Below are 14,131 nucleotides of genomic sequence, written 5' to 3'. Positions count from 1 at the left end.
CTAGGCCCCGCACACCCCTAAGGCCGCCTCTGCTCTTGTACTCTAGTTCTTCTTTAAAGAGCAAGGTAGACTACACATTATGTCCTCTATCATGGATGCCAGGGTGTTACATATAAGGGACTCCTGTGTTGCCACTTATTCTACTGAGCGATTTTGGTATAACTTGGCTGAAAATATTAGTACCCTTCCATTTAAAAAAAATTTAGATTCTTCTAAACAAAACTAAACTGACAAAATTTCTGTTATCCACCATTTCATAAAATGCTTTTGGTTTAGGACCTACCCTATTATTTTAAACTAGACATTAAGCCCGTTACAATAACGGGCGCTAGAACAATAGTGCAAAAACATTAGTAGGAACAGTCTATATTAAATGACAAGGGACCTTGTATGTGGCTGTAATATACATCACTGTATTGTGTGCCTTCAGTTTTCTCTCTCAGTAATACTGGTTTGTATTTCCGTAAAATGCCTGTAATTTTGTTTGACAGTAATATAGTGAACCGAAGTAATTTCCCCCATACGATTGTATGTAAATACAATTAATCCGTTCCAGACCGTGTGAACTGTATGTAAATATATATTTTTTAAGTTTTTAAGCACAAATATAGTTAATTTTACCATTAAATGCACAGCATAATAGTAAACTAAATGTAAAAACATTGAATAACACTGAGAAAACCTTGAACAACAGAGAAAACTAACACTGCAAGAGTTCGCGCTATAGCCTTACAACCCGCTCGCTAAAAACACTTTTTTTAATGAGTTTTAAGCACAGGGAAAAAAATGAACATTTGAAAAATCCATAATTTAGTAAACCACCAAGAAAAGTAACATTGCAACAATGCACGTGCGTGTCTGTGTGTGTGTGTGTGTGTCTCTCTCGCGGGTCTGCGTGTGTCTCTCTTAAGTGTGTGCCTCTGTGTCTGTGTGTGTGTGTCTCTTTCTCACCTGTGTGTGTGTGTGTCTGTCTGTCTCTCTCTCTCTCGCGCCTGTGTGTGTGTGTCTGTCTTGCGCACGCCTGTGTCTGTGTGTCTGTCTGTCTTGCACGCCCCTGTGTGTATGTGTCTGTCTTGCATGCGAATGCGTGTGTGTGTCTGTGTGTGTCTGTGTGTCTGTCTCGCGCGTGTGTGTGTGTGTCTGTCTCACGCGTGCCTGTGTGTGTGTCTGTGTGTGTGTGTGTGTCTGTCTCTCGCGTGCCTGTGTCTGTGTGTGTGTGTGTGTGTCTCTCTCTCTCTCTGCACACACAGGAAATGCACAGGAAGAGACTGAACACATGCCGTTTGGCCCTGCGCATGCGCACTTCACCAGAAGACACACACACACGGACACCTGGAGGCACACAGGGGTTTTATTAAAGAGGATAATAACACAAGTGAAAATAGCCTGGATAAAAACATTGGTACCCTTAGTCTATTATTTCACAGCACAGTCTTTGGAGCCAATCAAGTGCTTTCAGTATCTTCTAATGAGATTTCTACACTTCTCAACTGGTAGTTTAGCCCACTTTTCTTGAGAAAACTCTTTTAGTTCTCTGAGGTTTTAAGTGTGCGGACTCTCAATTGAGATGTTCAGCTCTTTCCTGGTTTGTTCAGTGGGATTCCAATCAGGACTCATAGAAAGTCACTGTCCAATGTTTTCTACTCATCCATTTTTGGGTGCTGTTCCAGGTATGTTTTTGGATCATTAGTGAATGTGTCTAGTACCTTCAATTCCATCCAGCAATCCCTCTTAAAGAGTAAGTTCAGATATATGTAGGAGGATGAGTTTGTGGTGTCCTGGATAATGGACAATCTGTCAGGCAAACCGCAGTTTGTGAGACTCAATGACTGTGTTTCTGATACTGATGTGTGAGCACCACTGGAGTACCACAATGACAACCCTGTCTCCTCTTCTCTTCACTTTGTACACTTCAGACTATAAATATAACACCTGGACATGTCACTTGTAATAATTCACAGGTGACTCTGAACTTATGGGGTGTATTGAGTATTTGCATCAGGTGGAGAACATTGTTTCTTGGTGCAAAGAAAATTGTCGTCAATTTAACATAAGTAAAACCATCTAACTGGTTATTGACTTTGGCTGCACCAAAGAGCTTCTATGTTCAGTCATCATTCGGGGAGTGGATGTAGAGGTGGCACACTCCTGCAAGTACAAGAATGCTGTGCTGTGCTCGGCTGGTAACATCAATTCAAGAGAGGCCCACTGAGTCAACAAGCTAATTAAAAGGGCAGGATCACGTATGGGATCCTCTCTGGACCCCCTGGAGGTTGTAGCAAAAGGGGGACTTAAAACAAAACTGTCTGCCATTATAAAAAATGTGGCATAGCCTCACTCTGATACATGAACACTGACTACTTTCAGTTATCAAACTATTCAGCAGATGTGTGTCAAGAAGCCAATGCCAATATGTCTGCATAATGCCTCACTAGAACTGTGATAGCCAAGTCAGATGTTTTCTTTCTTTATAAATTTTCTTCCTTTTTAATCATTCTGGTCAAATCATAGTGTGTGTGTTGTGATACAAAGCAGGCATCAGTGAGCCCCAAACCCCAATACGAACACAGAATCCCAGGTTCAAATAACAGTATGTTTATTACACACACTCCTCAAGTACACTCTTGTGTCACCCAATGACCCCAGCAGAGCTGCTCTGTTGGACTACTTCTCCTGGCATGCCCTGCTGGCTTCCTACTGGTCACTGATATCCTGGGCTGCTGCCATCTTACGAGTTGGGGAAGTAAAAAGCCCCCAGTGACATCTTCCCTTTTCAGTGGGCTGTCCATCCATCCCTTCTGGTCTTTCCTTCTGGGTCTGATCCACTTCTCCTCCCCGGCCAAGATGCCTATCTGCCTGTCAGGAGCCTCCTGTCCGGGTAAGAAGCTATCCCCTCTTCTGACTGTGGCATCTACAGTGTATATAAATTTCGCCACATAAATAAAGATCTATCTATCTATCTATCTATCTATCTTTCTATCTATCTATCTATCTATCTATCTATCTATCTATCTATCTATCTATCTTTCTACCTTTGTATCCTTTTGGAGGACCCATCACCTCCAACTGAGACATAGCTCTCTAATGGAGCTGTACATTTCTCTTCAAAATACACTGATAGTCTTCTGATTTCATTCATGCATGGATTCAAAGCTCCCATTGTCAGAGGCAACCCCAGAGTGCAACCACAAAACATCATTGAGTCTCCTCTATTTTTCATAATAGGGATGATGTTCTACTGCTTTTTGAAAGCTTTGTTTTGCTTTCTGTGAACATAGACTTAATGTAACTTACACAAAAAGCTCTAATTTTGTTTTGTCTATCCAAAGGACATTCTTCTAGAAGGACTGGAGCTCATCAGCATTAATTTAGGCAAAATCCAGTTGAGCTTTTTTATGTGTTTTTCTCTTAGCAGTAGGGTCTTTCTGAGTCTTTTACCAAGTTGCCCATTTTGATTCAGACAGTGAGAGATGTGATTTGAAACTGTTGTACCTTGGGCTTTAAAGTCAGCATGGGATTGTTTTGCAGTTGTTCTTGGTTCTTTTTCCAACAAATAATCCATCTCTTCTGTCATGTGTCAAATTCTTTTTTGTGGACACATACTGGGATGCTGACTACAGTCCTATGCACCTAAATATCTTGATAATATTGTCAACAGTTGTCAGAGGAAAGAGTTCCAGTAATTTTGCCCCTGGCCATTTTGGAAAATCTTTGTAGAGTAAGCAAGAATTTTGTTTCGTTCTACTGCAAACCAAAGAAATGTATGTTGTGGCCTTTTGAGGCACTCTTGCAGTCCCCAAAACACAAAAAAATCCCAAAGACACTAAAAATAAGGGAGAGGAGGTTTTGTTACAACTGAATAAAAACGTTACAGGGCTTTGGAAGCAAAACACAATGAATGAGGTGCAAGGCAAAAATGAAAATACCCTTTACTCCTCCCCCAGTCTGCAACATCTACCCTTCTCCCTAATTTCCCTTCTAGTCGTTTTCTTCTTACTACCAAGTGAATTCTCATCCACACTCAATGTGATTCCAAGTTTCCTGAAAAAGTGGCCAGTGGCCTCTTTTACACCCAATCTCTGGACTACTTCTGAGGTCTCCTCTGAAGTATAGGGGTTGTCTGCCCAGAACTCCTTCTGGTGGCCCCAGGTGTCCCTATGAGACTGCTGGCCCATTTCTAACCAAATGGCAAGATAATCTTATAGGGACTTCAATAGCCAGCAGTTACAGGACTGGGGAATGTGCACTCCTTACTGTAACTTCTACTATATTTACTGTACATCCATTCAGTAACTTAATGGATGCTTTTGCCTACATCTCCACTTGGTATTTCTGCCATGGCAGTTTACGCCTGGTCTTCTGTCCCTGAAGTGTTCCCACACCTGCTGATCACCTTTACAATGTACAGATAACAAAAGATCTTTTAATTTTACTACTTTTAAATAAGAATAGTGTATTATTTGAATAACATGGAAGAATACAAATAAATTTGGCCACATCTTGTATGTCTGTCCAAAGGCACTGCTAGTTTAAGTACACTGATATGTCCAAACATCTCAGTTAGAAAAGTCTACCTTCTAGGGACAGAATTTATTTTGTCATTTTCTTTTTAGGTAGAATAACAATTCTACAGTGGACACAAATACTATATATGTTTTCCTATATAATTGTATTCTGGTCTATTCTTTGCATATTATACTCAAGTTTTTGACATCGATGTTGTCCAAGCTGCCTGTCAATTACTAATCTTTTTTTTAGCTGCTTCCATTTTTCTAACGCTAGAAAGAAAGAATGACATGTTTATTATGTTTTAAAAGGTTGCATTGTTCTACATTCATCCATCCATCCATTTTCTAACCCGCTGAATCCGAATACAGGGTCACGGGGGTCTGCTGGAGCCAATCCCAGCCATCACAGGGCACAAGGCAGGAACCAATCCTGGACAGGGTGCCAACCCACCGCAGGACACACACAAACACACCCACACACCAAGCACACACTAGGGCCAATTTAGAATCGCCAATCCACCTAACCTGCATGTCTTTGGATTGTGGGAGGAAACCACAACAGTAAAATTAAAATGTAAACAGAACAACATTTCTAAATGTGACCTATAAAAATGTTAATGATAGTTTATTTAAACTATGCTTGCTCAACAAATGTTAGTGATCATGGATAGATTATGCTCTACTGCAAATGCAAAAAATCCGCTTTCTGACAGCAACAGCTTAAAGCCTTGTCATTAATGTCAGCCTCAATTAAAGCAGCCAGTGACAAAATGATTGTCTTTATCTTCATAATTGCTGTAGGATGTAATGAACTGTCCTTCCACAGGAAAATTTCAAAAATTCTCTCATAAGAGATTAGGGTAAGAATTTTATCCAGATGAAATTCATTTTCAACCAGCTGTACTACTAATGTGTGTGAAAACTCAATTTTAAATTGTAGACACCTGCGATACCATGGAGAAAGGACTACAGCTGGAATTTACATTTCCACAGTGATTCCAACCAGCTTTGAGTGGATGTCATTTATGAGCTCTTTTCCAGATAACTGCTCACAGGGGAGTGGGAAGGATTTCTGACTTCTGGGAATTGGAAGTCTTAAATGCTGAAAAGAACTGTAGTAAAGGGCCATATGGATATGATGCTGTATTAGAAATGGAGATAATGCCTGAGGCTATATTCACAGAGATGTAGTGAAAATGTAGTAGTTTGAACAATGATAGAAATGCACACTATGATAAATGTACATTTAAAACACATTGTGCAGTATATTATATATCTATGAAGGGACTGCTCAAGCAGGTAAAGCTCAGAATAGAGTATTAGAAATACATATATACTGTATACTGTAACATTCCCATACCCACTTTATCAAGTTAGAAAGTCCTGAGGCTAAAGTCTCTCCTAGCAGCACTCAGCACAAGGAAAGAACCAATCCTGGCTGAAGTATCAGTCCATCACAGGGCCATTAGAAGCATATGATAAAAATTAATATATATATTTATATATTGCTGGGTAGTTCCGTTGCTTGGGTTGTGGCTAGCAGATCCCCAAAACGTCTAGATTTTCCATAGGGTCTAGTATGCATTTCATATGATATGGCTGAAAGCAAGTATTCATTTTTTATCATGTGCCAAAAATTGTATGTCAGTTACATAGTATTTGATAGATATCTTAATTTTTTTCATTAATAGTGAATAACTTGAAACAGGCAGTTGAGGTATTACAAGATAGATAGATAGATAGATAGATAGATAGATAGATAGATAGATAGATAGATAGATAGATACTACAGAACCTGTGAGCAAAATGAAGTGTGGCAATGAACTCAATAGTAAGCTAAGTGAATAGAGACCTATAATGCTATAGTAAGCCTTCTTTTCAAACGGCATATGCAGAGCTACAAATAGTTGGAGATCCATGACATTGTGAATACAATTGAGTTGAGCAAAAGCTCCTCAAACAATTTGCCTCTGCTTCTTTGTCAACATGCCAATACCAGAAAAATAATTCAGACTTTATTGTGTTGGCCCTGTTTGTCTTTAGTCTGTTGTTTTGGCAGCCATTTACCGTGATTCTTCAACAGCTCAAAATGGTACAGATATTATCCATGATTATAAAAATGCAAATAAACAAAGTTAAATATTATCATGAATTAAAACTGCATGGAGTGGGCAAGCACAGAACAAATACCGAAGGGGTTAGCCCACCCAAAGCTACAAGGCATTTTGTAAGCTGAAACCACTGAACAGGACTAAAATAACCTTTGATCTGATTAATTAACAGCAATCACTTAACTGGTTGTATGCCACAATCTTCTATCCTTCCTTAAATCCACTAAATTCCCTTGTCACTTTGTAATAAAACAAACAGATGTGTTATGTCTAGCTTACACTTCTCAAAGAAAATTACTGAAATTGGTTCTCATATTCCTCCAACCTGAATGAGTTTTCTTTGCTGTTTTATCCACTTCAGAACATGCATAGTAGATGAAGGCTACATGGATCGATTGTTCATTTCTAATAGTAATGAGCGAAACTGAATCTGCAATAAATTTTGGGTTTCACTGTGCAAAAAATCACAATCAGCAAAATTTGCACTATTAAATATAATTTGAAGTCATCTGCCACCTTCTTCTCCATATTCAAAAGTCTGTGAGGATTTATTCTGGTGCATCCATCCATCCATTATCCAACCCACTATATCCTAACTACAGGGTCACGGGGGTCTGCTGGAGCCAATCCCAGCCAACACAGGGCGCAAGGCAGGAAACAAACCCCGGGCAGGGTGCCAGCCCACAGCAGGGCACACACACACACACACACACCAAGCACACACTAGGGGCAATTTTGAATTGCCAATGCACCTAATCTCCATGTCTTTGGACTGTGGGAGGAACCCCATGCAGACACGAGGAGAACATGCAAACTCCACGCAGGGAGGGCCCAGGAAGCAAATCTGGGCCTCCTAACTGCGAGGCAGCAGCACTACCCATTGCGCCACCATGCCACCCTTATTCTGGTACTGAATGTGAAAATGTGGACAAAGATAGAGAGCAAGTACCAACAAAAACTGTGAAGGTGCTTCTTTTCTACTAAAAAACCTTTAGCTTGAGTTCCGTCAAGTCTCTTGAAATATTCTTGCTTAGATTAGTTTAGAATTGGAGAAACTGACCACAGATGGTGCTACTTCTAACCTGAGAAGTGTGAGGTAGTATGGCTGCATGAATGTGCAGGCAGGCACTGCTTGTGGCCAATGAGAGTGCATGGAGCCGTGTGGAAAATCAGTGAAGCGTCAGCAGCATTGGAGGGCGTACGAGAAAGGAGAAATATTACTTACTTTCTACCCCAACAACTTTAAAAATATTATTTTAGATTTGACATTTTTGACATTTACATTTTCACTTATTTCCTTGGTAGACACTTTTACCCAAAACAACAAAAAAAGTAAACATAATCAAGTAATGATTGTTTTGTTTATCACTTATTTCTAACCTTTTGCTATTATTAATTATGGAATTATTTTTTAGATTTACTTGTCTTCAATGTAAAAATATTAAAGCTTCATAAAAAAAATATCTCTAGCTAGAATGTGTAAATCTGTTTCATGCTTGTATCTTACATGTATGTCAGTAACCTGTTATCTGATGGCTATGACTACATAAGAACTATCATTCCACCCAGGGAGGGTTCTTTTTGTAACAAAGGTGACCTGTATTTTAAAATGATCTTTAGGCTCACCATGTCTGTTTTGCAACTTTCAGTGGATTTCTTAATAGAGTATTAGATGTCTGCGTATTCTGCCGTGCTGTGTGTAGTAGTAACAGCAATTACAAATAGCATGCTGTCTGTGTCAAGCCTCTTCTTCCCTTTCTTGATGGGAACTCATGCGGGCAACAACTGATTGTATGTTTTTCAGCAGAGCTCTGTGGAAACCTGACATAAGTAAACTGTGTGTGGATGAAAGAATATCATTTCATCCTAAATTGTAAAATATGTGATTAGCCCATTAAGTAGTGAAACTATAGAAACTAGAGACATTTTAAGCAATTGAAATATAAACTAAGCAAATAACATGAGGAAGAGACAACTTGAATGCTTCGGAATTCAAAAATCTGTGTTGAAGCAAAAATAAAATTCATCATATTTTTAATCTTTCCCCAGAGAAAAAAGTTGCATTTTTTTTTTTTTTTTTGTAATTTTAAACTTGTTCCTTGGGGAAGTCCAGCATCTGGGAGTAAGTTGCCAAAAGTAATCTGATATCTGTTAGTCACCAGCTGCAGACGCTCAGCATCACACTTAATTCAGTGAGGCTTTAGCTACAGAGATTTGTCAAAAACCAGTTGGCTGTTCACAAGGCCAAGAATTATCAACGTATTCAACTGTTTTCTTTCCTGGTACCAAGCTTTGGTTTAAATTTATTGCCCTTTGCTGCTCTCCTTGTGGCCTTTTTTTCCTGTTACACTTAGGAACACCTCCATGAGGGGATATAATAAATGAAGGTTATAAAAACAAGCATTCAAGTCAAATCCATCACTCAGCCACAACTGCAGTGAAATGGATTGTGAGTGGCATATGGCATATCTTTACATTCGTTGATCCACAAGCATTACTGATTTTTTAACTTAAAATATAACAATGATAAACTTATGTTAAATGAACTTTAAATTTTTAAAATACGCATTTGAAGCTGACTATGATTGGAGGATCAATTCATTTTTTTTCTGTCCATTAGATGCAAATTACGTGAGGTAAGCAACATATTTAAAAAAGAAAATTTTTGGATAGAGTATTCCGTTAACTTGCTCTGTATTAATACCTTTACTGAAGTGAGAAAGACCTTTGAGTGAATTATTAAAAATATGTTATATTTAAGGAACACGTAAAAAACTTAATTGACAATAATAAGCAATTAAAAATCATCTCCCTTGCTCCCTCATAATTCTTAATCCCAGACAGGAATTATGTGTACTTTTCTCCTCTACTATTTGTATTCTGAGTCACCACATTCAGTAAAGTTAGCTGTCATCTACCATAGTCCGCCCAAATGTCTTTTTATGACTGTCAGCTTTGTGAAGCTCTGTTTACTGATATATAAAACCGGTACACTGGAGGAGAACATGCGTTCTTAACCTTTAACAAAAATATTTGCAGCTTGCAGATGCAATCCATATGTGCCTGAACCAGTTTAGGCAAAATTATTTTTCTTTTTGTTTTTTCAGATAAACATTTCAAAGTTCTCAGTTTGCCACTTGGAAGCCCAACAATTGCTGAAAAGAAAAAGGGTCTATAGACCTCACAAATTTTACACTATTGTGTTTGTCCCAGTGTTTAAAACTAGCATTAAAAAAAATTCTGCATACATGAAATGATATCCATCTTTTCAGGGCATGAGAATGTAAGGAATTTTTCCATTGACATTACAGCATTGCTCTCTCTCATACTTCTAATATGTTATGCATACACAGGCCATACTAGTAAACTGTACTTGAGTTGCTTGGTGATGCAGTTGTTAATGTTGCTGCCTCAATGCTCCAGAGGCCAGAAATGGATTCCCAGTTAGGTCACTATCAGAAAGGAATTTCCTTGCTCTCCTTTGGTATACATGTGTGTTTCACGGCGCTCCGGTCATCACCCATATCTCAAATATGGTAAATGAACTGGTGACCCTAAATTTGCTTAGTATGGCTGAATCAGCATGTGACCTTCTGATGGTTTCCTATCTTGGGCTACATGCTACCGTCTCTACCTGCCACAAGAACGTAACACCTCGGTTTTCTGTTTTGTCCAGTAAGGTTGTTAAGAGTTAGTGCACATTTGAATTGATGGAAGTGCTTTAACTGTAACCTCTGCTTAGATGCTTAAATTTTATTCACAATTACTTAGATTTTCTTAGTTTTGCTCCACCTTTCCTAGAATGGATTGAAGTGATAAGTATTATAACCTTGGCAAGGTGAAGTAGTTTGTGGGCATCAGTGATCCTTAGAACTATGTTGTCCAAAGAAAATGGCTGCTTATTGGGTTGTTCATGGCATGTTGGACGAGCACAGGGGTTCTCCTGTTTGGATCTGGAGGACCACTGTGGCTGCACGTGTTCATTCTAATTCAATTACTTAACACATTGAGTGTCACAGATAAATTTGTTATTGTCTGAAGTATATTTTAATATACTAATTAAATGCACTTTGTTATTGAGCAACTCACAATTAAAATGTATTTTCTCTAAAATTTCAGTTAACTGGTATTTGGCACATGAAACATAAAATTCTCCCAACTTGTAGTTGTCAGTTAAGGGCTAATACTTGCTGCCAGCAGAGCTTATTTAATGTTAGAGAATGTTGATGCTTTAATTCTGCTAAGTTAGGTCATTTTTACATCATACATTTTTTCCAAAATACCATCTGTGAACTCTAGGTGGCACTGTTGCCCCTTTAAACCCAAAAGACAGACACTCAAGACACCAGGTAAAAGCACGAAGAAGTATTTTTAATTCTTTTTCTTCTATAAACAGTGCCTCCAAACACCACAGCCACACTAAACAGGCAAGTAATTCACAATTCTCAATAATAATTACAATTCTCGTCTCTTCCACACCTCCCAGCAAGCTTTGTCCACCTCCACCCGACTCTGGCTTGCTTGCTGGGTTTTCCCAAATCCTTTTTATAGTCCTTGACCTGGATGTGCTTCTGCTCTTCCATCCATGTGACCTGCCAGCACTTCCGGGTCAGAAGGAGAATTTAAGGTTTTAAACAGCCCAGAAGTACCTCAGGGCTTCCATCCTTGTGATCTGCTAGTACTTCCAGGCTAGGTGAGAACTTTGTCTCCCACCATCTTCCCACAGCACCCCCTTGCGGCACCCACCCAGTGTTGCCAAACTTCATGTCCAATAGTGCCCTACGGGAATCTGGGGCACCACTGCAGTCCAGGGAAACTGCCATCTAGCATCTTGGAGGAGGCAATGTCCCAAAAAAAGCTGCCTTCCCCCATCCTTCCATCTCAGGGGTGTCCCGGCCAGGTTGAAATGCTGGCCGTCTCTTACACATCCAAATGATTTGTGGCTTGGAGTAGATTATTAATTCTCTTTCACTCTTCCAAATTCATTCATTCATTGTGTAAACTTGGACTTCTGGATGTGATGCTTTTAGGGGCAAGTGAAGGGAGCCCACTGCTTTCATCCTTCCAACAGTCCAGTGTCAGTTCTTTCTTAGTTCGTGAGTGACCTTAGTAGCAATGCATGACATAAGCCAGGGGAGAAACCCTAGGTAAAACATAACAGCAGGCATTTTTGGGACAGATATACAAAGTTGCTCCCCGTGGTAAGTTTAAGCAGTGAAAGTTTGGCTTGGAGACAAAATTTTGTCCCCTTGAGTTTATCTAGTTTATCTCTACGTGTCTTTTCTAATTACTAATGGAATGTGTTGAATAATATTTGCTGAATATTGTCATCAGCACAGACTATTGTCTGGGGTTCACCTAACTTCATTTTGTATAAAAAAGTATTATAGAAAACAGAATTATTATTATAAATTATAAAACATGTTGATATCCAGAGCAGTTGTGTGTGGACATAGAGAACCTGTAGTTAGGATATAGCAGATTGGATAATGGATGGAGGGCGGCATGGTGGCACAATGGTAGTGCCGCTGCCTCGCAGCTAGGAGTCCCGGGTTCACATCCCAGGTCCTCCCTGCGTGGAGCTTGCATGTTCTCCCCGTGTCTGCGTGGGTTTCCTCCGGGCGCTCCGGTTTCCTCCCACAATCCAAAGACATGCAGGTTAGGTGGATTGGCAATTCTAAATTGGCCCAAGTGTGTGCTTGGTATGTGGGTGTATTTGTGTGTGTCCTGCAGTGGGTTGGCACCCTGCCCAGGATTGGTTCCTGCCTTGTGCCCTGTGTTGGCTGGGATTGGCTCCAGCAGACCCCCGTGACCCTGTGTTCAGATTCAGCAGGTTAGAAAATGGATGGATGGATGGATAATGGATGGACAGTAAAAAAACAACTCTTAAAGTCAAGTGATTCTCAAGTGGGTTCTGTAATTAAAAATAGTTGTATAAATATTACATTACTTGGGTGGGCTGAAAGGGTTAGATGCTTTTTTTTTTTGTAAGTATACATGTAAACGTATACTTTATGCTTTACAGCTTTAATATTAATTTGTTTTTTTTTCTTTGCATAGATTTGTGGAAGAGGATATTATCTAAGTTATTCAAACAAGTGTTTACCCTGCCAATGCAATGGATACTCCCGGTTTTGTCAGGATGGAACTGGAATCTGCATTGTAAGTTTGTGATTACTAAATATCAGTTTTGTAATACTTTTACTAAATGATAAACAGCATGTATCATACAATGCATTGACATGTACATGATATGCCATCCTTCATCTCTTTATTGCAAGACTAGAATGAAAAGCTCTAACAGCTGGTCTCAAGGATATTCTTGTTTGGAAATGCTTAAGCTGTTTCAGCGACACGGTTACCATGAAGTAATGATGAAATTAGAATGCATATCAAGCATGTAAGGAACGCATGTTCCAAAACTTCTTTTTATTATAATGATATTTACATCTATACAGTCTTCAGGCAAAATGTGGTTCTAAATCACGTCACCACAAATGTAGTATGAACCATTCAGAAACAGCTGTTATAGAGTTACAGTGAGCCAATTGTTTTTCATATCTTATCTAGTAAACAGTGCTCTAGGAACTGCAGTGGTTTGACAAGAATCTCCTTGTTTCAGGCTAGTGGACCATAACCTCTTATGTACTTAGGTATTCTGAGAAGAATTTTATTGTAAAAGATTTCTGCCATCATCTAAACATCTACCTTTCTTTCTTGCTTGCTTCTGCAACATGGTCTTAATAATTTGCTAAATGACCCAAAATCCCATGAATAATACACAGCCCAAAAGAAAGAACAGATGTTGATTGGGGGGAAAAAAACCCAATGCAGTAAACACTGTAGAGTCAAGTCGTACCCTAAAATGAGGAAACAAGATGATGTACAGAAATATATGTTTTAAACAGCTGTGTTTTTGTATAATATTAAGATGTTTCAAACCTAGTTTTCTAAAACTTGACGTGCTTGTGTGGAATGTTATTTGATTTTAATAAATTCAATACAATGTTAAAAAAGAAGAAGCAACGAGACAAAGCATCAATATTCTTGGAGTCATTAAGCAATCAAAATGCAAACGTATTATTTAGTTCATGATGGAAAATGTGATGTACTGTAGTTTTAAATGTTCTCGTGGGTTTGAGCAGATATTACTCAGCCACTTATAGCTTGAGAATTAATATTTTTCACAGTGAATTTACCAGGTTTGTCGGTCACCTATTCCCTGAAAACTGGCTGTGCAGTTGGCAAACGTTTTTTTCTCAGTGCTTCATGATGCCAACAGGACATCACAGAACTATAGCAGAAAATATTTCACAGGAAAGCCCCCCTAGTATATGACATCACAGGCTCATGTGGCCATTTATAAAGATAAATTGACATAGAAAGACAGAGAATGAGAGAGTAAGTAGTTATGTCCCAAGGAGAAATTCAGCTTTAACAGAAGGAAATATTATAACAAACATACATAATAAATACTTCTGACTTGGCTATAGATAAAAGATATATAAAGTT

At 38.9% G+C, this 14,131-nt stretch overlaps 1 protein-coding gene across 1 annotated transcript in view; it reads left to right on the top strand.

The window, feature by feature from the left end:
• The window catches only part of lama4 (laminin, alpha 4), a 141,669-nt gene that overhangs the window by 31,191 nt on the left and 96,347 nt on the right, over window positions 1-14,131 (top strand). Inside the window, exon 3 of the mRNA XM_039747951.1 lies at window positions 12,680-12,781. Coding sequence (XP_039603885.1) covers window positions 12,680-12,781 — 102 coding nt within the window. The remainder of the gene's footprint in view (window positions 1-12,679; window positions 12,782-14,131) is intronic.

The sequence above is a fragment of the Polypterus senegalus genome, chromosome 3, assembly GCF_016835505.1.
Source record: "Polypterus senegalus isolate Bchr_013 chromosome 3, ASM1683550v1, whole genome shotgun sequence".
In the NCBI taxonomy this organism is placed as follows: Eukaryota; Metazoa; Chordata; class Cladistia; order Polypteriformes; family Polypteridae; genus Polypterus; species Polypterus senegalus.
Note: the sequence above shows the minus strand (reverse complement) of the source record. Positions and strands in the feature narration are given on the sequence as shown.